We start from the raw sequence: 25,374 nt of genomic DNA, 5'->3' as shown, positions 1-25,374 counted from the left end.
CGCCAGCACACCCCAAAGACGAAGAGCAAGGCCTCCTGGGAAACTGACCTTTCACCTCCCCTCTTGCCTTACCTCAACTCACCAATTTTGACGCTAGCTAATAAAGCGACGAGGAAGCCTAGAAGGCGGAACTTAGTGGCTCCCGATCTACGCTGATTGGACTGCGACTGCGCGAAGGGGGAACCGCGTGAGCCTGCTAGCTACACCCCCTCGGTGGACGGGGAGAAGTGGGGGCTGCGCTTGCGCTCTGGGAGGCGGCGGAAGTGGCTGGGGTGGTTACGCGTGCGCGGTGGGCGGAGCACGGCTTTTCCAGCGCCTTTGCCAGCCCAGGTCTTCCCAGTCTTGCCCAGCTGGTGTGGTGCTCGTGTTTCCCCATCTCGTCGTGGAGCGTCGCTGCCGAGTGGGCGCTAGTGTTCGCGTCGTCATGGCTGGTTACGAATACGTGAGCCCGGAGCAGCTGGCCGGCTTTGATAAATACAAGGTAGCGCGGGCCCCGCGGACTCCACTCTTCCTGCTGGTCCCGGCCTCTCCTAGGCGCCTAAGGGGCCGGCGCGGTCCGTGTCACCTTGTGCCGCGTGGCTCCGGGCAGGCTGAAGGGAGTTTCTCCGTGGGTCCTGCCGAGTGCTGGGGCTTTGGGGTCGGGGAGCGTGGGAGCATCCTAGGCCCGCCGCTCCGACTCGGTACCCTCCCGGGGGATTGCCTTTTCCTTAGGAGACCGGTCGACGAGAGTGGAGCGAGAGAATTCCCTTCGCTTCTTTACTTCGTTATTATTATTATTTTTAGTCCCCTGAGAGGTGATGCAGTTGCCGTCTGTGGTATCTTAATTGTCTTCATTTTAATGAAGAAGTTTCTACTCGGCTCTCTTGCGTTCAACTTCGGAGATGGAGAGAATCATTTGGCAGATGAGGCCCGGGGAGGGAGAGTGACTGCTGGGGCCAAACTGCTGATGCGCTCGCTTCCACTCCCAGCAAAGAGGCGCCTGGGCGGCCAGTGAAGTACGTGTGCACAGGCAGGAACTGGAACTGTGTAGTGGAAAGAGCGCGGGCTTTGGAGTACATATAAACCTGATACCGAACCTGATACCAGAATCTAATTTCTTTATTTGGCTTTGGGCCAAATAATAGTCTCTACGATGCGGAATGATTATGAGAATTGGAGAAGCGCCTAGTACATAATGGGCCTCCAGTAAATGCTGGTTGTTCACTTTCCTTCACGTACGGTTCTCCTCCACGACTCCCTTATCAGTGAATGACTCCACTATCCGTCCAGTCAGTTGCCCAAGCCCCACATCTGGGCAGTAACCTTTCGTCCTTGCTACCTGAGTCGCTTTCACTACTGAGTCCTCTACCCCACCCACCAGCCGGTGAATCACCAGGTCCTGTATGTTCTGTCATTTTTAGCCTAAAGTAGGAAGATGGTTCCATTACCACTCTCCCCAGATATACTTTAATCTTTTAATTTTAGAATGGTTCTAGAATATTTTAGAATAGATTTACAGAAAAATTGTGAAGATCATACATACAGAGTTCCCATATACTCCACACCCGGTTTTCCCTGTTATTAACATCTTTTTTTTTTTTTTTTTTTTGCGGTACGCGGGCCTCTCACTGCTGTGGCCTCTCCCGTCGTGGAGCACAGGCTCCGGATGCGCAGGCTCAGCGGCCATGGCTCACGGGCCCAGCCGCTCCGCGGCATGTGGGATCTTCCCGGACCGGGGCATGAACCCGTGTCCCCTGCATCGGCAGGCGGAGTCTCAACCACTGCGCCACCAGGGGAGCCCTGTTATTAACATCTTATGGTACATTTGTCACAATTAATGAACCGATATTTACACATTATTATTAACGTGTGCGCATACTTTATTCAGATCTCCTTAGTTTTCACCTGATGTTCTTTTTCTGTTCTGGGATCTCATCCAGAGTACCACATCACATTTACTCATCACGTCTCAAGGCTCCTCTTGGCTATGACAATTTCTCAGACTTTTCTTGTTTTTGATAACCTTGACAGTTTTGAGGAGTTCTGGTCAGGTATTGTGTAGAATGTCCCTCAATTGGGATTTGTCTGATGTTTTTCTCATGATTAGACAAGGGTCATGGGGTTTGGGGGGGAAGACCACAGGGTTGAAGTGCCTTTCTCATTGTGAGAAGAGTACATGTCATCATGTCATCGGCATGACTTATCGCTGTTGATGTTGACTTTGATCACCTTGCTGAGGTAGTTTTTGTCAGGTTTCTCTTTGAAAGGAAGTCAGTATGCGCAGCCCTCACTTAAGGAGTGGAGAGTTATGCTGCACCTCCTTGAGGGCAGAGTGTTGACATAATTTATTTGGATTTCTGCGTGGAAGATTTATCTTTTCTTCCCAATGTATATTTATTCAATGATTTATTTATATCAGTATGAATTCATGGATATTTATTTTACACTTTGGGTTATAATCCAATACTACTTGATATGGTTGCTTGCACACATCCACTTTTGCCCTTCCAGTTCTTTCTCTATGCTTCGTAGTGATCTTTTAAAAAAATGTACATCTGGTCACATCACTCCTTTGCTTAAAATCCTCCATCGTCTTCCCTTTGCTCTTGGAATGAAGTCCAAAAATCCAGAACATGATCTGCATGGCTCTGAATGACCTGGCCCTCGTCTGTCTGTGTCATCAGCTTCATGTCATGCCACTCACTGTCTACCCCTCCCAACATTAGCAGCCATCTCCCTCGTCCCCTTTTTTTTCAGATCTTCAAGTAATGTTGTTATGTCTGCCAGGAATGTAGCTGCCCATTTATGTTCATCTTCGCATCTTAAATATTCCTCAGAGAAGCATTCCCTAAGTATCTCATTCCCCTTAAGTGTGCTCTCACAGTACCCTCTGCTCCTGTATGGAGTTAGTTCTTTAGGTGTCTCCCCATTAGAATGCAGTACCCAAGTGGTTACACTTGCCTTATGGATCGCCATGACCTGAGCACAGTGCTTCTGTGCATAGGCATCCAGTAAACATTTGTGGAATGAATGAATAACTGAGAAGAGTCATAGTGGATCTTGTCGAACTGGAATTGGGGTAACTGTTAAGAGACCTTACAGGGTCACATAGTGCGTTCCTCTGCCTTCAAGCAATGTGGTACCATACCAGTTTGAACTGAGGTGCTGACTTGTCTGAACATTTTAAGTCGAAATTTAACCCAGTGCAGGGCTTTCACTAAAGAAGGTTGTTAACCTAGATACCTCTTGTTTTCCCTTAAGCTCCTCCACCTTTCTGTTACCTCTTCTGCACTGTAAATATTGACTTTTTATATAAATATAAAACTTTTTCTTCCTTACTAGGATTTGGCTTTCTAGTAGGTGCCAATAGACTAGCTGTTTCATTTGCAGCATTGTCTGTAATAGGGAATCTTCTTCTTTTTTTTTTTATAAGCTGTCTTTCCTAGATTTGTATTTCCGACTAGATAGGTGTCCTAATTTACAGAAAATTTTAGTGTGATTTTTCCATTCCTATTTTCCCCTCTTCTGTTATCTGACTCACTTCCTGTGTCTGAGAGCAGATTTCCTATCATCTTGGAAAACAAAGGTCAATTTAGCCAGCATCCAATGTTCACTAAAACGTAGTTTATTGATGTTATTTTAGTTATAATGAGGCTTCCTTTAAAAAACTGGGGGTGGGGGTGTGTGGCACAAATTTATAACCTAAACTTCTTCTAGTAGAAGGTTCTTTACTCAGTACTGCGTTCATATTAAAAAAATATGAATCCAGAGGTCCAAAGGAAAAAAGTCTGTGTGGTCAGTTTAACTGGAACATGAATTGCACCTAGAGACCTTTGCTTCCTGAAGATCACCCATTCCCATTATGTGGGCTTCGACAGTGAGTGCTTTGTAAATGCTGATCGCATTAAAACAGCTTTTGAGGAAGATCATCCCATAAATGGGTAAAGACCCAAAACACTCAAAAGAGATTTTTATTCCCTGATGTGACCCTGTGTATTAAAACAAAGAGTTGTAGAGAAAAATTGGTACTATAAAAGCAGCTGGTGGAAAAATTACTTTTGAACCAGTTTAATTTCTTTATCTTCCCTAGAGGTACATCTGAGGAGCTACAGTTGGAAACCTGGCGGTTATTCAGAATAACTCCTGAAAGGAGCACACACATAGAGTAGTAATTAGGTTTCTGTAGTAAGAAACTGTTAAGACAATTGATTTTGAGTATAGAAGAAAGCATGGGATGGATTCTGTGTTATATGCTCTCTAAACACTTGTGTTCTTCATTGTGTTATCCCAGCCTTATCAAACAGTTGAATAATTAGTTGAATGTCTGCCCTCTCTGTTAGGATATGAGCTCTGGGAGGGCACATCCTACAGCTCTCTTGTTCCATGTGACCAAGGTCTGGCACATGAACAGAGTAGGCATTTGACAAATATTTGTTGAAGGAATGCAAGTGTAAAAGAATAAAAACCGTTTTGGAAGTATGGTAAAATGGAGCTGTGCATCTCCTGGAAATCGGAAGGATACTTTTGTATTTTGAATGTGAAGAGGTAGAAAGTTTAACCACCATTGTTCTCTGTTGCTTATTAATGTACCTTCAGACAGTTATGTTGAGGGATTTCACTCTCATGAGGCTTATCATTCCTTCTCTCTTCTTACCCTATCTTTAGTTGAAGGATTTCCCCACTTATCTGAGGGTGAAACTTCTATTGTGGTATACCTAATCTGACCTAAGGAAGGCTTAGTTTTAATTGATAGTGTAGCAGCTAGTTTCAAATTGTATCATATCATTTTGCTTCAGAGAGGAAGTGTTCTGTGCAATATCTTGTTTGGTTTCAAGAATATAATTTTATGATGAATTGGCTTCTGCTATTATGGTAGTTAATTAACTTGACTGTCAACAATAGCCTGATTACAGGAATTGTGATAATTGTGAATTTAGGTGGGAAGGAGAGGCTGCATGCATCTTGATGGTAATGCTAAAGAACTGGAATCTGGCCTGCACCCTTACTGGTTCATGCAGTTTGATTTTGCTTATTCAGTAAGCATTTATTCAGGGCCTGCTCTGGGTCAGACATGGCACTGGGGCTGCAAAATTAAGCTAAGCTAGAATTCCTGACTTCAAGGAACTCAGTTTGGTGGCATATGGGCAAGGAAATAAACAGATATAAAGAATTAATAAATACAGTTAGGTAAGTGTTGGGTGCTGTGGGAGAGAAGGAAGCAGCTCCAGGGAGTAAGGGTTAAAGCTGAGAAAGGCTTCAGAGAGGGGATGGAGGGGAAGGCAGAGCTCAGTCTAGAGGATGAAGCTGAGTAGGCCCCAGTTCTTACCAGGTGAAGAGGGGAGAAAAGGCATCCCAGCACTGGAGAGCAGTGGGGTGAGTGCACAGGGGTTGAGGCCTGAGAGTATTTTCTGGGAACCGTAAGATGTTAGGTGTTGGGACTTAGTGGTGGAGTGTCCAGAGAAGAGACTGGAGAGGGAGGCAGGGCCCCCTCAGAGAGGGATGATTTGATGTAAAGGATTTTTGGATTTTACCCTGTAGATCATTGTTTCTGTGGTCCAAGGACTATTGGCTTTAGAATCACCTGGGGAAACTGTTTAGCCAATTTCTAGGTCCATTTTGGGAGGTTCACATCGGGTAGGTTGCTGTGATATGCATGTTAGACACATACCTCAGGTGGTTCTTAGGTACGTGGTAATGCTATAGGTTTGGGGAGCCACTTACAAATTTTAAACAGGATCAGATTTTAATTTTAGGAAGCTCACCCTGGCAACTAGAAAATGAATGGAGAGCAGGGGAGGTAGGGGTGATCTGGAGACCTTTTAGGATCCTCCCAGATAAAATTGGGTCAGAAATGAGGAAGGCTTGAATCAAAGCAGTGGGGATAGAAGGGGAGATGGGAATCTAAAGGAGGTCAGAACTGGTTAACCTGCCCACTGAATTTGGCCAGCAGATATAGTTAATTTGGCTCACACCTACTTTGTTTCAAAAATTAGTATCTTCCCCATAAAAGCCCAGATTTCTGGATTCTCTTGAAAAGCTAAAATAGTGGATAACATAGGCCCTGACAAGAATCTCCTGAAGCTGAATAGTGCTTGCCCTCTTCAAAAAGGGTATTTGTGATACAGCCACTATGGAGAACAGTGTGGAGGTTCCTTAAAAAACTACAGATAGAACTACCATAGGACCCAGCAATCCCACTACTGGGCATATACCCTGAGAAAACCATAATTCAAAAAGAGTCATGTACCAAAATGTTCATTGCAGCTCTATTTACAATAGCCAGGACATGGAAGCAACCTAAGTGTCCAATCATAGGATGAATGAATAAAGAAGATGAGGCCCATATATACAATGGAATATTACTCAGCCATAAAAAGAAACGAAATTATTTGTAGTGAGGTGGATGGACCTAGAATCTGTCATACAGAGTGAAGTAAGTCAGAAAGAGAAAGACAAATACCGTATGCTAACACATATATATGGAATCTAAGGAAAAAAAAGAAAAGGTCATGAAGAACCTAGGGGTAAGATGGGAATAAAGACACAGACCTACTAGAGAATGGACTTGAGGATATGGGGAGGGGGAAGGGTAAGCTGTGACAAAGTGAGAGAGTGGCATGGACATATATACACTACCAAATGTAAAATAGATAGCTAGCAGGAAGCAGCCGCATAGCACAGGGAGATCAGCTCGGTGCTTGGTGACCCCCTAGAGGGGTGGGATAGGGAGGGTGGGAGGGAGACGGAAGAGGGAGGACATATGGGGATATATGTATACGTATAGCTGATTCACTTTGTTATAAAGCAGAAACTAACACACCATTGTAAAGCAATTATACTCCAATAAAGATGTTAAAAAAAAAAAAGGGTATTTGCTCTCTAGTGTGCCATTTCCCTACCAGTCCCTGTGCTCCACGCAGGTCTGCTTTGTTCAGTTTACCTGCCTGATCCCTATGTACATTTTTCCCCCCTATGTACATTTGATTGTGATGCTTGATTTAAGATTTTAAATTGACAGAACGCAGTAACTGACTAGCTGGAAGGGGTGAAGGTAAAAGATGCGGAGGAGTCTGGGGTGACTCAGGTTCTGGTAGGATGATGGGGTGGAGTCGCTGAGGTAGGGGTTTCGTGAAGCGTTAACTCTTTGGTAATAACGGCCCCCAGCATTTGATGAGTCTAAGAGTTAATCCTCTTGATGTTTCAGTGAGGAGGTATTTTATTAATATCTCATCAGTAACCTAACCATACGAGATTGGTCCTTACAGAACAGAAGCAAAGTTATGATTTAAATGATGAGTGATGCTGAATCTGGCAGAATAACAGTAATCTTTTGCACAGGGCCCTTCTCTTGGACAGGACCATGGGGCAGACTTCTCTTGGAAGGTGTGGTTTTTGGACTTGGAATTAAAACAAAGAAAATTTCATGTTCTAGAGAAATATCATTTGTGGATGAAATGTCCCCCGTTAGAGGACTGTTTCTGTAATGATTTCAAAGACTAGAACACTTTTCCTCCAGAGTCACAGGGGAAACATGAGAAATTCCTGATCTTTTGATTTTCACTTGTTATGACTGCAGGCCGACTACAATATAATGTGTTAATTATGGCATTAGCTAGATGTGTTACAGTTAACTCAAGCATAACATCTTTAGTTGTGCCTTGGTCTCCTTGAGTAGATGTGGGAAACTGGCCTCTCTCACTTGTAAGTACATTAGTAAGGCTTGAAATGTATTTTAGTCGTCTTAGATATAGATTTACAAATGTCTCATAGAAAGAATTATTTTTTCAGTTGGCAGAGACAGGAATCTTTCAGAAGGAGTGAGAGAAAAATGGATGGGAAACTTCTGCAGAGTGAGAGAGATTGTTAGGTAGAAGGTTACTCCATTTCTAGGTGCTATTTGGAAGAAACGAATTGGTTCTTAAACTACTTTCTGAAATATCAGTTCACTGCTGATGGCTTGCTTTTGTAACTGCTGTAATGCTTAAATGTCATTTGCCTGGTGCATAAGGGAGAGAGGGGAAAGATGTTTCAGTCAGAGTCTGATGGGAACCAAGGCACAGAGCCTGGGCGGATCATGCTAAATTAGAGGCACAAGGAAGTGGAAGGTGTGTGAGGGACCAGGCCGAGCCTAATGAGCTCAATGAGGGGAGGTTGCAATGGCAAGAGCAACGTCATTGTAAATACCCAATAGTGATAATGATAATGATGGCAAACATTTATATAGCACTTACTATATGCCAGGCGTTCTTTAAGTGCTTTACATATATTGTCTCATTTAATATTCACAAGTGCTTTGTGAGGTAGAGGTACTATTATTTACCCCATTTTACTGAGACACAGTGTTTAAGTAACTTGCTCAAGGTCCCACAGCTGAGATTTGAACCCAGGCATTCTGCGTCCAGAGTCCATGTTCTTCATGCTATGTTGCCTCTCAGTTCTAAGAACGGCATATAAACTCTGCTTTGTAGTTACTGGGTGTTTTGTGCAAAAGATATAAACATTAGAATAAAGACCTTCAGTGCCGTGCTTAATTGGGTTTGTGTCTAATGTTTACAGATGGGGAAAATGTACAGTGAAAAAGGAAGAACTGACTTTGTTTTCTCTTCCCCCAGTTTTAAATTATTCGTAGGGACAAGTGGGCTTGTATTTGCTAGTCTTATATTTAGTTGACTATTAAGAACATTTCATTCACTATTAGCTCTAATTGCGGTAAATGGCTTTTGATTAACTAATTAGCTTTGGGACTGATACGAGTTAAATAGAACCCACATCCTAGCTTTGCAATCTTGAGCATAACTTAGTCTCTCTAACCAGGTTTCCTCATCTGTGAAATGGGGTAGTACCTGCCTCATAGGATCAAAATTGTCAAAATTGAATGAGTTAATATTTGTAAAGTGCCTGGCACTTAGTGCTGTGTTAGTGTTAAGTAAATAAAAAATAAAACTTGACATTTGTGCTTCTCTGCTTGTGAACATTTAACTGTCATATAACATATACACACATACTCACACCCGAGGAGGTTATACCAAGAGAAAGGATGTTTCAGCAAAGGAAGAGTAAGTAAATTTTTTCAAATACCACTTTCCTATTTATGAATCTGCAGTACCTCCCACATATTTATCATGTGTTTGATGTCGAGATTCCTCAGCAAGGATTTCAAGTCCCTTCACTAAATGACCCCTCCTTTTGTCTTATCTTCTCATCTCTTGTTAGTTTATTATATGTTGTTTAAGTCTAGCAAGCAAACATTTGTCATCAGGACATGCTTGTTCTTGTCTTACTGCTCTAGTTCTTCTCCAGTCGTCTCTCACCACCTTCTTTCCTCTGATTTGTTAGCAGATATAAATGACAGTATTCACGGAAATGGGATCTCATTGTCCACTGAGTCATGTCCTCTGTGGGTGTAGTTCTTAAAGTCTTGTATGAATTAAAAAGAACTTTAAGAAACTTTCAGTTTCTGTCTTAGGGTTAATATAATGCCCCCCCTTTTTTCATTTTCAGTTCGATTTGGCGTTTTTCTTTCTTGATAGATTATTACTAGCACAGTGCCTTGCATTTAGTGAGTACCTGCTGAATTTTATTATACCTTGTCTCTTGCTTGCAGTGCAGTATTTGAAGTTGCCATCAGGAGGTTTAGGTGTTGACCACTAAGCTGATGGTGTGGCTTTTCCTTCAGCTGAGGAGTTTGCAGGAGTGTCATTCACATTTGTTTTCACCAGAGCAGTGGCCCTCAGACTGGAGGGTGCCTCAGAATCAACTGGGGCGTTTGTTACAAGACAGATTGCTGGGCCCTACCCCCAGGCTGTCTGATTCTGTGTATTTAGGGTAGGGCCCAAGAATTTGCACTCAGTTTGGCAACTACATTTTGAGAAGCACCTCATCAGAGAAATACTCCATTATATTGAAGAGCAGTTAATAAAACCAAGAAACGAATGTAAAGGAGTAAGAAGCTATATTACCGTAATGTTCATATATTAACCCTCAAGTATCAGGTAGTCTTGATTTTGTGGATAGGAGCCTCAAGGTATCTCTTACTAGAAAAGAGGATGTTGCAGTGCTTTCAGTATTGGATATTAGTTTTCTATCGCTGGATAACAAATTACCACAGACTTGGTGCATAAAACAACACACATTTATTGTCTCACAGTTTCTGTGAGTCAGGGCACCAGTTACCTGGCTCCTGTGCTTGAGGTCTCGCCAGCCTGCAGTGAAGATGTCAGCTGGGCTGTGCTTCCATCTGGAGTTTGGGGTCCTCATCCAGGCTCATGTGGTTGTTGGCAGAATTCAGTTCTTTCCAGTTATAGGGCTGAGGCTCTCGGCTCCTAGTAGTTGCCCACTTTTCTGGCCACATGGCCTTCACCATAGGCAGTTCATAAACATTGCTGTTTGCTTCTTCAAGGTCAATGGGAGACTCTTCTCCAAACTGTTAAGATGGAATCTTAGGTAATGAACTATATCATGGAAGGGACATCTCATCACCTTTGCCCTATAATGTTCTCTCAATCAAGGCAGTGACATCGATCACCTTCACTATATTCTGTTCGCTAGAAGCAAGTTACAGGTTCCACCCTCAGGGGAACGACTGAACCATCAATAGGAGGGGATTGATTATAAAAGAGCTTGACTCACTGGGGATTACCTTAGGGTGTGTCCGCCACAAATTGGAAGACAGAAGAATTGGAGGATACTGTGTTAATAACAGTTTCAGTGGATCTGGGTGGCTCATGATTGTACTTGAGCCCGGAGCGGGTAGTCTGGATTAAAGCAAAGTGATCCATTTCGCAGAAATGTTCCAAGATGATTCATAAAGGATTTACAGTTTAGACCTTCCTGCGTATTAGCTGTTAATCCCTGAATTTTATAGTTTCTTCATCTGTAAAATAGGGAGGAATAATCTACCTTATCTATTTTACAATATCAAATAAGAGAACAAAGGTAATTGTACTTTGGAAACTATAAAACATACACATGTAGACATGGTGTTATTAATAGGGGGAGAGTAAGAGCAGCTTCCCCTTGTGAAGTGAAAAGTTGCTGTAGACTAGTTCCCGGGGGAAAAGAGTTCCTCTCATCACTGAGGGAATCACTCTATACTGCCATTTAAGTAAACATGCAGAGTAGTTCATGCATTTATTCATTCATATGTGCAAACACTCAGATATGTTTACTGAACTCCTACTATGCGCCAGATGCAGAAAGGATCAGGTCGGGAAGCTTTCTCCATTCTCTTAACTGCTTCTTTAAGTACCAGTGCTCAGTGAGTCCCACATTTGTATGTGAAGGTAGCTCTTTTGACTGCCTTGATATTTGTTGCGTAAATAACAATTTTTAATAATTGGGATCTTTTGTTTTATGTTTTTTGCTTAAGTGACTGGCCCAGAGACTTGGAATGCCATTGCTAAAGAACTCTGCTCCAGGAGTGGTAGGGCACATGTTGGCCACAAAGGATCCTGCCCCTGTAAAGACTTAAGCCTAAACATGATTGAGTCATGAGACCTGTCAGCAAGGGACTGACCTCCATACCATACCAATACCACACCAGACACTGAGCTTCACTGTGCAGGGGGAGAGAAGAGAGCTGACATTTCTTTTCTCTCTCCTGAGTTCTTAAGAAAGGTTGATAATGTGTTTCTTTCATTATGTCTGCAAAGTTGGTATAAGCAATAAGTAACTTCATACAGTGAACCCAGTGTGAACTAAAATTGGTTCTTTGTGACTATCCTGCCTTTTATTCCTAAAAACATGGATGATTTGGAACTCAAGAATTTGGGGAATCATTTTAAAAAGTCAGAAACATCATTTTGAGTCTGCTTACATCTGAAATGATTAACAATAAGTGCTGTTTATAAACTATTATTAGCTTGTACTCAATCCATACTTTATGGATTTCCAGGGTTAACTAAAATATGTTTCATAAGTGTAAAGTTTATATTTCAAATGGGTAAAGACAGGATTTGAATTAAAAATCATTTGATAGTTGGAGACTTATCCTCCTTACATTGATTAGAAGACAAAGCAAGGGAAACCTGCATCTGTTTATAGATGTTAGAGTATTACCATCTGTATTAGTATTAGATGGGATACTAGCCTCAGTCTAATTAATAAGTTGTCCAAAACTCTGTATTTAGTGCAAGGGTGTGTCAGTTCAGTCAGTTTTCTTATCAGTGTATAGAAAGGATTTAAAGTACATGTATAAGGGAAATACTTTTAGGTCCAACAAAGTGCTTCCATAGTTTTCCTTTTGTTAGAGCCAATTTCCTTCTTAAATTAAGAGGAGGCACATTTCTAATGCCCTTCTCAAAAATGGGCACTTTATAGCATATTTTGGAAGTAATTTAGAGTCATTGTACCGCTCCTGGCCTAACCCGTAATCGTCTCTTGCCTGGTATACTGTAACAGTCTCGTAACTATTTTGCACCTTTGCCCCCCTCCAGTCCATTTTCTACACTGTAAACAGTGGGATCCTTTAATAATATAAATCAGGATATGCACTGGGCTTATGATAAAATAAAACTCACTGTGGACCTTTGGGTGGTGTCTGCCCATGTCTCCAGTGTCATTTCATACCACTCTTCCTCGCTCACTCACTACGCTGTGGCTCCATTGGCCTCCCTCCACTCTGTGGTCCTTCCACATTTTGTTCTCTGCTTAGAAGGCATCTTGGCATGCACGCCCCCCTCCCAACACCTATAAACCACACACACACCACACACACACACACACGCACACTGCCACACATATATTCTTTATTTTCTTTCTCCTTTTTAAGGTATAAATTATATACAAACGCACAGATCTTAAGTACACAATTCGATGAATTTTGTATATGTATGTAACCACCACCATGATAAAGAATTATTTTTAGCACCTCGGAGGGCCCCCATTTAGTCCCTCTCACCAGACTGCTATTATGACCTCTTTTTGCCATCAATTAATTTTGTCTGATTTTGAACTTCATATAAATGGAATCTCCAGCAGCGTGTTCTCTTTAGGGTCTACTTTGTTTGACTCACTGTTCTGTCTCATACATGCTTTACCTGTCTTCTCATCTTCTAGGACTCAGCTTAAGTGTCCCCTCCCCTGAAAAGCTTTCTCTGAGCACCCTGACTAGGCACATTCCCAGCCCCCTGGTCCTCTGATACAAACACCTTGTTTATTGCCTTCACAGTATTGATCACATCTTGTGATTACGACTTGTTTTCTTGCTTAGCATCCGTCTCACCCTAGACTGGACTTGGTGAACATAGGAAACTTTTTGGTCTTGTTCACCATTCTCTTTCTGGTGGCCTAGCACAGTGCCTGGCACAATCATAGGCACTCAGTCACAATTATTTGTTGACTTTACTGAATGAATGAATGAAGAATGAACTCTGCTTTATTTCCTGACTTGTACTGAAGTTACAAGTTGTAGTTACAAGTTGTAGAAAGTTGAAACTTTCTAATATTTGACAGAATATTATCTAAGATAATTCTGGATTTCACTAAGACTTTATGAAAATCTTTTCTCGTGGGTGACATAGACTAATTGCCGTAGATGACAGTATGGAATTCTGTAGCCAAATAAAAATGACTAAATGTATTAATAGCAATCTTGAGGGGAATGTTTAGAAGTTCTACCTTGATCAGCATTTTTACAGAGACTTATGTGAAGGCATTGCTAGCATGAGAGCTTTACATGCTGAGAGTTTGGGGGGCAGAGCTGGTACCTTGGATAACTGAGTCTGACCCTGAGGAGATTGGAGGAGATAGAAAGATGAGTGGACTCTAGCAAGATGAAATGTTAAAATGGTAAATATAGGGTCTTACACTTAGTTTCCAACAGTCAGCGTCATATTAACACAGAGAAAGGTGGCTTTGCAGTCTGTATGAGAAAGGCCTGAGGGGGTAAGGTGGCTGTGAAGGTGTGTGTAAGTCTGCAGTATGACTTTGTTGCCTCAGGAAATTAATACTGTGTTGAGCATCTGTTAGAGAACTAAGTTGTTGAGGAAGAAGACCTTAGTCATGTTCTCCTTTGTGCTCATGCACCGCTTGAAATATTCCTTTTGCCCTGGGTCACACTTTTGTTTTGGTTTAACAACAAAATGGATTGTCTGGAGCACTGGTTGTCAAACTGAAGCCCCCGGACACCTGTTTTGTGAATAAAGTTTTATTGGAACACAGCATGCCTCTTTGTTTTCTTATTTTCTGGGACTTCTTTCTGCTTCCGTGGCAGTTTTGGGTATTGTTACAGAGACCATTTGGCCTGCAAAGCCTAAAATATTTGCTCTCTGGCATTTTCCAGAAAAAGCTTTCCAACCTCTGGTCTAGAGAATTAGACCTAGATGATGAAGAGAGTGAAACTTTGGCAAGAGAGTAACAGCAAAAGGAACATGAGATTTTTTAACCAGGTGAAGAGAAGGTTTAGGTGTGACAGGCAGAGCCATCTTCGAACATTTGAAGCATTATTGTTTGGAAAAAAATTGGACCCTTGTCTGCCTGGCTTTGTTAGGGAAATTGAAAACATGATAGGAAATATGGGGTGAGGGGAGGATTTTGTTAGCATATAGAAAAGTTGTTTTAACGTTGGATTGGGCTATTTCTAGAAGTAATGAGTTTTTTGGTAACCAGAGGCATTTAAAAAGAGGCCAGGGACTTCCCTGGCGGTCCAGTGGTTAGGATTCCACGCTTCCACTGCAGGGCACACTGGTTTGATCCCTGGTTGGGGAACTAAGATCCGCATGCCGCGCAGTGCAGCCAAAAATTAAAAAATAAATAAAGAGGCCAGGGACTTCCCTGGTGGCGCAGTGGTTAAGAATCCGCCTGCCAATGCAGGCAACATGGGTTCGAGCCGTGGTCCGGGAAGATCCCACATGCCGCAGAGCAACTAAGCCCATGCGCCGCAACTGCTGGCCTGCGCTCTAGAGCCCGCGAGCCACAACTACTGAAGCCCGTGTGCCACAACTACTGAGCCCACGCGCCTAGAGCCTGTGCTCCGCAACAAGAGAAGCCACCGCAATGAGAAGCCCGCGCACCACAACGAAGAGTAGTAGCCCCCACTCGCCGCAACTAGAGAAAGCCCCACGCATAGCAACGAAGACCCAACGCAGCCAAAAATAAATAAATAAAATAAATTAAAGAAAAAAATAAAGAGGCCAGATGACTGTTTTACCTATTCACATAGGTGAGGGGCAGGCACGTGAGAACTAGATATCTCCTGAACTCTTGTGGTTCTGAGATTCTGCCTTGGAATGATTCTCAAACTCAGGTTGTGGTTCTCAAGCCTTTCTCCAGGGCACTGGATTAGTCTGGCCCAACAGATTGTAGATCAAGCAAGTCCTGCAGGCCTTAAACAGGGGATTATTACCTTGTTCAGATATTCTGGTGTATACCAAAACACCATTCCGATAGAAAATAATATATTTAACAGGCATTAACTAAATTTAGTTTAGCTCCTTTAAAATTTTACTTATTTTTTCAGGCATGTGGAAGGTGTGACTCATTCTTCTTTCCTCCTATTGATTCACAAGACAGTTTCAAGTTTCTTTGTTTATACCAAGTGATATGTGACCTTGAAAAATACTCAGGTGTGTAAGGCTAGAGCACAGAGTGCTCTTTAGGTTTACTGTTTGCTACCTTTTGTAATCTCATATTAGATTTCCTTGTTATACTTGAGCTTATCTGCTATTATTATTAAAGGTAAAAAATGCAGTTAGGCAGACTGACCTATTTGTATTGAGTTCTATAATCTTTTCATACTTCTACTGGTCTCCTGAAATAGAAATTTAGAGTTAAACTTCAGAATTTGGGGACTTCCCTGGTGGCACAGGGGTTAAGAATCCGCCTGCCAATTCAGGGGACACAGGTTCGATCCCTGGTCCAGGAAGATCCCACATGCCGTGGAGCAGCTAAGCCCATGCACCACAACTACTAAGCCTGTGCTTTAGAGCCTGCAAGCCACAACTACTGAAGCCCACGCGCCTAGAGCCTGTGCTTTGCAACAAGAGAAGCCACCACAATGAGAAGCCTGTGCACCACAACGAAGAGTAGCCCCAGCTTGCCGCAACTACAGAAAGCCCGCGTGCAGCAATGAAGACCCAACACAGCCAAAAAAAAAGAAAAAAAAGGTGAAATGTTATAATAGCGGAAATAAAGAGATTTAAAAGAGAGAAAAAACTTCAGAATTTAAAAAGAGGAGCTTTTCAAATCAAAATACCATGAGTAAATGACCTTCTTTTAGACGTAAATTCAAATTATGGAAAGCTGGTGAATGAGAGTCATTCAGCAAACATTTGAATTAAGAGCCTTGTACTTTGTACATCGTATTAACTATTCGTGTGATGTCAAATTGTTTTCTTCTGATTTGGACTTCTTACAACTTTTGTACTTTGCAGTAGATGGTGGACTTGAAATTTGTGGTTTTCCAGTTTATCTGACCTGCTGGCTATGTCATGTGGGTCTGGGTTCGGACTTTGGTGAAATGGAGGAGGCCGTGGCCCTCCCGCCTTGTCACTGGCAACTTTTCAGGGTTCATATTGGTTGCATGGCCTCAGGTCTGAAAACTTAAATTCAGGCAGTCCTATCAGCTGGGGACTCCTTCATTCTACAGAGGTTCAGGTGTCATGGTATCTGTTATGTGGAAAAGCTTTGCAGGCTGTAGAGAACCACGCACGTAGAAGTTGATTTTAGCGAGAACAGTAATACTTAACGGAGGCTCCAGCTGCGAGTCTGGGTGCAGCTGCAGAGCTTCTCTGGCCAGTGTTCTCCTTCACCATTTTCTTTCCACTATCTGTCTCAGATCTTTTGTCCAGGATATCGCATTTCATCAGAATGAGTTGGAGAAATGGCGGCACTCAGCCATGGATTCTGTTGAGTAAACATTTGACTTACTAGCTAACTCTCTTTGCTAGTAGTATTTTAAATTATTTCTATTTATTTACTTTTTTGCTCCATCACACTTTTAAATCTTGAAACACTGATGAGAAATATTTCCTGCATATCCATAAAACATTCAGGAAGAAATATTGATGTTTAATTATGATTTTTTAAAAAATCAGTTGCTCAGATGCTTACTACTTATTTTTTGGGTTGGCCTTCACGGAAAAACCCGAACGAACTTTTTGGCCAACCCAATATATTCATACTAAACAAATACAAAGCACAGTTGAAACTTTTTTCAGGCATTTGACTAGTATGACATCTTTTAAATGAGAGCTTGTTGAATTAGGTAGTATTCCCACTCCCTGAGGGTGAGAATTAAGTTGTCCCTTACCTATTTTGTATTCCTTCTTCCCCACACCTAGTGGGTGCTTCCTACATGCCAGGCACTCCAGTGTGTGTGTGTTTGTGTGTGTGTGTTTGTGTCTCTGATGAATAAGTCATCAACATGACTCTTAAAGTATTACATAATTACATACAGATATTTTGTTAAAATTTTCTTTGAAGTTTTACTAAATAGCTCAACAGTTGGGGAATACATTTGAACACCCTAACCTGTTGTTTTCTTCCTTTGCTTATTTAAGCAATCCATTTTCCAGCTGTAAAGGGATCTGTCATTCCTTTGATGCTCAAAACACACTAATGGTACCTAATGCTTATATAGCACTAACTGTGGGCTAGGTACTGCTCTAAGCACTTCCTATATGTTATCAGTTTATCTAATCCTTATGGCAATCCTTTGAGGTAAAGGCTGTGATCCTCATTTTACAGGTGCAGCAACTAAGACAGAGAGGTTAAGTAACTTACCCAAGGTTGTACCATTAATAAGTGCATTAGTAATGGTGTCAAGGGTAAAACAGCTAGATTCCTGTTAGTTGAGAGGGATGAAGGAGGTTGAGAAAGTCAGTGTGTGAATGCACACAGTGTGCTCATTATCCTGCAAATAGGTGAGCACTTGAAAGCAATATAAAATTTTCTGCTGCAACGTTGTTATATTATAAATATTATACAAAGATGTGCTTGGCCATCTTTACCCCATTCATACTGCTTCTCCAGTTCTGTTATTTAGAAGAGGACATTGTATAACTAGATATATTCTCTAGATTTTTTTTTACTATTATTTTCTTTTTAAAAAAATTGATATATTTTTGGCTGTGTTGGGTCTTCGTTGCTGCACGTGGGCTTTCTCTAGTTGCAGTGAGCGGGGGCTACTCTTTGTCGCGGTGCGCGGGCTTCTCACTGCTGTGGCTTCTCTCGTGGAGCACAGGCTCTAGGTGCGCAGGCTTCAGTAGTTGGCGTGCACGGGTTCTAGAACGCAGGCTCAGTAGTTGTGGCGCACGGGCTTAGTTGCTCCGCGGCATGTGGGATCTTCCTGGACCAGGGATCGAACCCATGTCGCCTGCATTGGCAGGCGGATTCTTAACCACTGCACCACCAGGGAAGTCCCTGTACTATTATTTTCATTTGAGAAATATTGTTCTAAATACTTGCTGGTATGCAAGGATTAACTCTGAATATTTTTTTTCATTTCTTAACAGTACAGTGCTGTGGATACCAATCCGCTCTCTCTGTATGTCATGCATCCATTTTGGAACACTGTAGTGAAGGTAAGATGATTAATAAGCATGTACTTAGGTTTTAGTAAGTTTTAAATATTTTAAACTACTTTATGGAGTATTACAGACCAACTGTCAGTTCAGTAAGACGTTTAGAGAAACTGCCTCTCCCATCCTCCTTTCCTTTAGTCACATACCTTTTGATTTATCTCATCATTGAAGTATAAGCTTATACTCTAGATCTATCATATTTATAAAATGCTTCTTAAATTTTTCTAAAATAAATATAATGTTATGATTATAAAAGTTTGTTGATTATAGAATTATTTAAAATATAGAAAATAGACTTATTTCTATTAACTGATTACGGTTTATAATTTGATATATATATATATATAATTCTTGTATATACGGTCTTTCAAATTTATAGTTTTTGTTTTGACACATTTGCATGTTGTGGTATGTAGTGGACAGAGAGATTTCTCTACTTTAATTATTCTGTAATTATTTTGAAACAAATAGGTATTTCCTACTTGGCTGGCTCCAAATCTGATAACCTTTTCTGGCTTTCTGCTGGTTGTGTTCAATTTTCTGCTTATGGCATACTTTGATCCTGACTTTTATGCTTCAGGTAAGATTATTACTTTAATATAAAATCTCAAATGTCTAAATAGCACAAAATGAGATATGGTTATTTTCTAATTCTATTAAGATGCTTGCATTTCTGAAAAGTTTTGAATATTAGAAGGGTTGTAAAATGTTAGAATTGGGTGTAAAGGCTAAGTTGTGTTTTTACAATCTGTTATGTATGTTTCTAATAAGTTCTAGAAACCAATTTGGCTATTGAATTTAGATATGCTGTCTAAAAAGCAATGAGGTTTTTGTAAATAAAGAGTAATGGGATTTATAAGAAGATGGAAAAGTAGGACTCTGAAGTTTTGCCTGAAAATGAGAATAAGCAAGGCCCAGCATACCTACCAGTTCCAGAAATATCCCTTCCCCTTTTCTAGGTATGGAATAAAAATCCCCCTTTTCTAAAGGCAATGTGGTCTCTCTTTCCTCTGCTCAGCACTTGTACGTACCTTTAATAACTCCCAGTTTCTTCTGAAAATGGTTGTTAGACCTTAGATATTTATTGACAGAAGTCTGGGCCCTTACTGAGGACGGGAGGCAAAATGCACCTTTGGAGGCAGTTTTCAGCTTATTCCCAACGTCTTCCTTCAGACCCACTGCTATCTTACTTCCTCCCACACCCCAGCTTCTGCCCCGGCTGGACAAGAGAATCTGGAGCACATCTGGGATGATGGGGGATATGTGGGAAACAGTTTATTCTTATTGCTCAACTGGTGGATGGAGTTGAGAGGAACAGAAAGATGGAGGTAGATGAGTATTTTTTGTATTCTAAGTTAGAAGATATTTTCCAATAAGAATACTTATAAATGATGTAGTCAGGAGTTTTAGTACTATAATTCCGGGGTCCCCAACCCCTGGGCCGCGGACCGGTACCGGTCCTCGGCCTGTTAGCCACCGGGCTGCACGGCAGGAGGTGAGCAAGGGTCGGGCAAGCGAAGCTTCATCTGCCGCTCGCCCTCGCTTGCATTAACCACCTGAAACACCAGCACCGCCCCCCCTCCCCCATCCATGGAAAGATTGTCTTCCATGAAACCGGTCCTTGGTGCCAAAAAGGTTGGGGACCGCTGCTACAATTCATCTGTGTTGTGGGTTCAGCAGACGTTTGTGCACTGACCTAGAGAAATTAACAATCCCTGACAACATTGTTTTTGTAGGAGAATTTGGAGTTTCAAACACTTAATGACTTTTCATATTATAGGAATTATGAATATTGAAACTCTGCCTATGCCTGACTTTATCAACTGAAAATTTTAGGCATAGCTTCTGTATATGTAATAGAATGGTAATTCAAGATCATTACCATTACCATGCTTAAATTTCATTAAGCATGGTTTTGATATTGTGGGGTTTTTTAAAATTGTATTTTAATCCTCAGAACAGCCTCAAAAGTTTATCTTTGAAACTAGAAATAGTATTTTCTCTGACTAAATAAGACTATTTACTTAGTTACTAAGAGAACTAAAAATACGTAAATATATGTATTTCTCCAAGTCATACAACTTGAAGGGCCAGATTAACCATCTAGTCCCAGTATATTTGGGAAGTGGAAGACAGGAAGGTTAAATGGTATATTCAGGGCCACACTGCTCGTTGGTCACAGAGCCAGGACTAGAACCCAGAGCTGAATCTCACTTGTTTTATCTTGGTGGGGGGGAAGTGAGGTCCAGACATTTCAGAACGATTTTGTTGCCAGAATCATCCAGTTGAGGTAATTTACCTAGACACAAATCAAAAGGTCTTTTGTTCGGCTAATTAATAATTTAGTGAGAGAGTATAGGTTGAAAGCTTAATACATGTTTGTAGTATAATCATAAACAACAAGGATCAGATTAAACACAAGCATTTTTTGAATTCCAAAAACATTATTTTTCATTCTAGGCACATAAGTAATTTTCAAGTGAAGATAGTCAGTCTTGAGTTATGATTAAAGCTCAAAATAAATGCCTATTGTTTATGAGGGGTTGGGCAGTTACTTTTGTTTTGTCAGAGTTTGCTGATACATTCTAATATTTACCTAGTTCTGCATTCGAAATATATTGTAAAGTACTTCAGCTTCTGTTTAATAAATAGAAACGTTTCTCATTGGCAGTATGGGCTATGGTAAGAACAGTTGTACTTAGACTGTGTTAAAATCTGAGTTGCTTTCCTTTACAGCACCAGGTCACAAGCATGTACCTGACTGGGTCTGGATTGTAGTGGGCATCCTCAACTTTGTAGCCTACACTCTAGGTAAGAAATTGGCAAATAGTCAGTGGCTGGTGAAACTGTCAGCAAGGATAGCCACCGCACGTTTTCTCCTGTGCTTAATTCATTTTAACTAGGGTTTATTAATATCCTGTTCAATTTGATAAATACGTTCTTGAGTTTCTCTGTGAAAAATATTGTCATTTGCTGGGAATTCAAAGATAGGAGTTGGCAAACTACCACTTGTACGCCAAATCTGGCCTGTTGTCTGTTTTTTTGCTTTTTTTTTTTTTGCGTTACGCGGGCCTCTCACTGTTGTGGCCTCTCCTGTTGCGGAGCACAGGCTCCAGATGCGCAGGCCCAGCAGCCATGGCTCACGGGCCCAGCCGCTCCGCGGCACATGGGATCCTCCCGGACCGGGGCACGAACCCGTGTCCCCTGCATCGGCAGGCGGACTCTCAACCACTGCGCCACCAGGGAAGCGCCTGTTGTCTGTTTTTGTAAGTGAAGTTTTACTGGAACACAGCTATGCTCATTCCTTTACGTGTCTGTGGCTGCTTTCCTGCAGCAGAGACATAGTTGAGTAGTTGTAACAGAGGCCATTTGGCCCACAGTGCCTAAAATATTTACTGTTTGGCCCTTTACAAGAAATGTTTCCCAACCCTGGAATAAGACATCATTTTTGCCATGAGTTTGGAAAGCAGTACTGACATATCAAATAACTGCAGAATACTGAGAGAGATGCTGTAATAGAGCATAGTGGGAGAACAAATATAGAAGTGATCAATTCTCATTTGGTGGAGGGGGCGTGGTCAGGGAAGGCCACTGAGCCAGGCTACACCATGTATTCTGCCAAGGGTGCGTTTCGTTGGGATCATCTGTGTGACTTGTCCTGCATTCTCTTTTTCTTCCCTGCTTTATTTTTCTCCATAGCACTTAAAACCATATGACCCCCTTGTATGTTGTCTGCTCTAAAATGTAAGTTCCTTGAGGGTGGGTACTTTATCTTGCTCGCTGTGTACCCAGTGTTATAAGAACAGTGCCTCCTCCATAGGAGGTACTCAGTATGTGGTTTTTAAATGAATGTGAAGTAGCAGACCCTGACTTAAAGTTGCTTAGGTCTCTTCAGATAAAAATGACTTGTATTCACAAAACCAGGGTAATTTGGTACAGGATTAAATGCTGATGTGGTGGATGACCAGAGCTGCAAGAGTTTGGGGAAGGAAGAGAATGAAATCAAGAAGAATTAGGCAAAAACTTAGTTAAAAGATCTACATTTAGACAGAGGCTTTTGTGCATTTGTTATTAAAGATGAGTTGGTTTTAATGGGACGTCCCTGGAGGTCCAGTGGTTGAGACTCCGCACTTCCACTGCAGCGGGCACAGGAACTAAGATGCCACATGCTGTGCGGTGTGGCCAAAAAAACAAAATTTTTTTTTTGCTATAGGATTTGGTTGCCAAGGACTGCAAGAGGAATAGGGAAAAGGAGAGGCCTGTGTGCTCTGGCTTTTAACAGCATGTCATAAGAGTCTTTTTTTTTTTTTTTTAAATTTATTTATTGGCTGTGTTGGTCTTTGTTGCGGTACGTGGGCTTCTCACTGAGGTGGCTTCTCTTTTTTTTTTTTTGCGGTACACGGGCCTCTCACTGTTGTGGCCTCTCCCGTTGCGGACCACAGGCTCCGGCTGCGCAGGCTCAGCGGCCATGGCTCGTGCGCCCAGCCACTCCGCGGCATGTGGGATCTTCCCGGACTGGAGCACGAACCCGTGTCCCCTGCATCGGCAGGCGGACGCTCAACCACTGCGCCATCAGGGAAGCCCCTCTTTTTTTTTTTAATTAATTTATTTTTTAAATCTTTGGCTGCATTGGGTCTTTGTTGCTGCGCGCGGGCTTTCTCTAGTTGGGGCGAGCGGGGCCTCCTCTACGTTGTGGTGCACGGGCTTCTCATAGTGGTGGCTTCTCTTGTTGCAGAGCACAGCCCCTAAGCGCGTGGGCTTCAGCACTTATGGCACATGGGCTCATTAGTTGAGGCACACGGGCTTAGTTGCTCCACGGCATGTGGGATCCTCCGGGACCAGGGCTCGAACCTGTGTCCCCTGAACTGGCAGGCGGATTCCTAACCACTGCACCACCAGGGAAGTCCCGAGGTGGCTTCTCTTGTCGCAGAGCACAGGCTCTAGGTGTGCGGGCTTCAGTAGTTGCGGCACGCAGTCTCAGTCGTTGTGGCTCATGGGCTCAGTAGTTGTGGCGCATGGGCTTAGTTGCTCCGCGGCATGTGGGATCTTCGCGAACCAGGGCTCAAACCCGTGTCCCCTGCATTGGCAGGCGGATTCTTAACCACTGTACCACCAGGGAAGTCCCCGTAAGAGTCTTTTGAAGTACTGTACCATCTACCTGTTTCAGGTCTCCACAATTCTGGCAAAAATCCTGATCTAACATGAACTGTTTGTTGCAAAACCTGCCTTGAAGCAACAATTTATAGCCTTCATTTATGCTACCAGTGTGACTATCCTTATGCTTTGCTGCAGAAATATCAGTGTGTTTGATCACAGGGTGCTGCTGTAGGTTCTGCTGGTGGCTTTTTCATAATATATAGGTTATGCGCTGAATTGCCTTTCTTATGAAAAAACATTGTGAGACTTATCTAGACCCCAGACTTATGGGGCTAGAACGGGTTCAGTGAGAAGACGTACAAAACCTAATTAATATGTAGTTCATGAATATAATATTTGTAATAACTGCACAGAAGTTGCACCGAGAATAGGAAATTAAGTCAGCAAATAATAAGAAAAGACTTTTAGGATATATTTTAACTACTTGGAGGCAGAAAAGTTCCCAATCCTATATAACAGAGATCTAGTGTTTGGGCCAGAGTTTGAGATTCATCCTTTCATATATTCCTTCAACAACATTTTTAAAGGCCGTCTTTGCCACAAACTGAGCTAGGCACTGGGGATAACACTGTGGTGAGCAAGATAAACACAGTAATGATAAGGAATTTTTAATTCCTTGAATCTGAGTCTTTACAATTAGTCTAATTCTGATGCACTTAGTTAACAAAACTGTTTCTTTGGAGGAGGAATTTTTATAATTCAGACTCTTCTTCCTTTTTAACTAGGTTGTACCATTCTCTCTTCCTCACCCCCCCCTCCTCTGTTTTCGCCCCTGTGTGAAGGTGTGCCCCTGTGTGAAGGTGTTCCAGCGTGCTTTCTCTTTCTCTTTCTCTTTCCTTATTCCCTTGGTAATCCTGATCCTTAACACTATTGAGTTGACTCCCGTGTTAGTATCTAGCCCTTATCTACCTTCTGAGTTGCTAGTAAGTATCCTTAGGTTGAGTTGTTCGACATTACCATATGGATGTCCTGCTAACACTTCAACTTCAGCATCTAAAACTGTACTCAGATCTTTTCTATCAGTCTTGCTCCTTCAGATTTTCTTATTTCTGTTAATACTACCACTCTCTTAGTTACACAGACGGGAGATTTTGGAGATGGTCTTCTTGTCCTTCGGCCTTACCTCTCCTCTTTTGTTGCATTGTCATTTTTATTTTCTTAATATCTCGCCTTCCTCCAGCTTTTTATGCCCACTGCATTCCATCTCAATTTAGGCCTACTAAGTAGGGTTCCTCTCCCAGCCTGTCCTTCCCACCAATATCAAGTGGGTCTTCCTGAAGCACTGCATTGCTTTTCTCTTTGTAATCCCCTACTCAGATAATTGTAGTAGCTCCTCAGACTCTCTGATACCTTTAAACTGGCTCAGACCTTCCTTCTAGCCTCTTTAGACTGCCATCTTCACATACTAGTTTCTGGTCAAATTAAAGTACTTGGCATTCTCTGCACACACATGTGCTTTTCCATCTCGGTGTTTTTGCCGATAGCACTCCTCCTCTTGAAATGACACACTCCTTTATCTCCTATCTACCGAAATCCAACTCATTCTTTATGTCCCCACTCAGATTTCATCTTGTCTGGAAAGCCAGTCTAGCTTATCTTAGCCTGAAGAGAACTCGTCCCTTTTCTGTACTCTTCTCTGGTTTGTGATACATCATATCTGTAACTGTCATGTTTTGTCTCCGTTCTCAATTGTAAACTCTTTGAGGGCACAAACTTA

General features: G+C 42.0%; 1 protein-coding gene across 6 annotated transcripts in view; it reads left to right on the top strand.

Moving 5' to 3' along the window:
* Positions 1-318: 318 nt before the first annotated feature.
* The window catches only part of SELENOI (selenoprotein I), a 44,351-nt gene continuing 19,295 nt past the window's right edge, over positions 319-25,374 (top strand). For all 6 annotated transcript variants that reach the window (XR_009544043.1, XR_009544042.1, XR_009544041.1 and 3 more), the window contains exons 1-4: positions 319-481; positions 18,432-18,500; positions 18,972-19,080; positions 21,237-21,311. Coding sequence is in view for 3 of the 6 variants with exons in the window: in XM_060168852.1 (XP_060024835.1) it covers positions 425-481; positions 18,432-18,500; positions 18,972-19,080; positions 21,237-21,311 (310 nt within the window). In the remaining 3 variants the exon portion in view is untranslated. The remainder of the gene's footprint in view (positions 482-18,431; positions 18,501-18,971; positions 19,081-21,236; positions 21,312-25,374) is intronic.

Source organism: Lagenorhynchus albirostris, chromosome 13, assembly GCF_949774975.1.
Source record: "Lagenorhynchus albirostris chromosome 13, mLagAlb1.1, whole genome shotgun sequence".
NCBI lineage: Eukaryota > Metazoa > Chordata > Mammalia > Artiodactyla > Delphinidae > Lagenorhynchus > Lagenorhynchus albirostris.
Note: the sequence above shows the minus strand (reverse complement) of the source record. Positions and strands in the feature narration are given on the sequence as shown.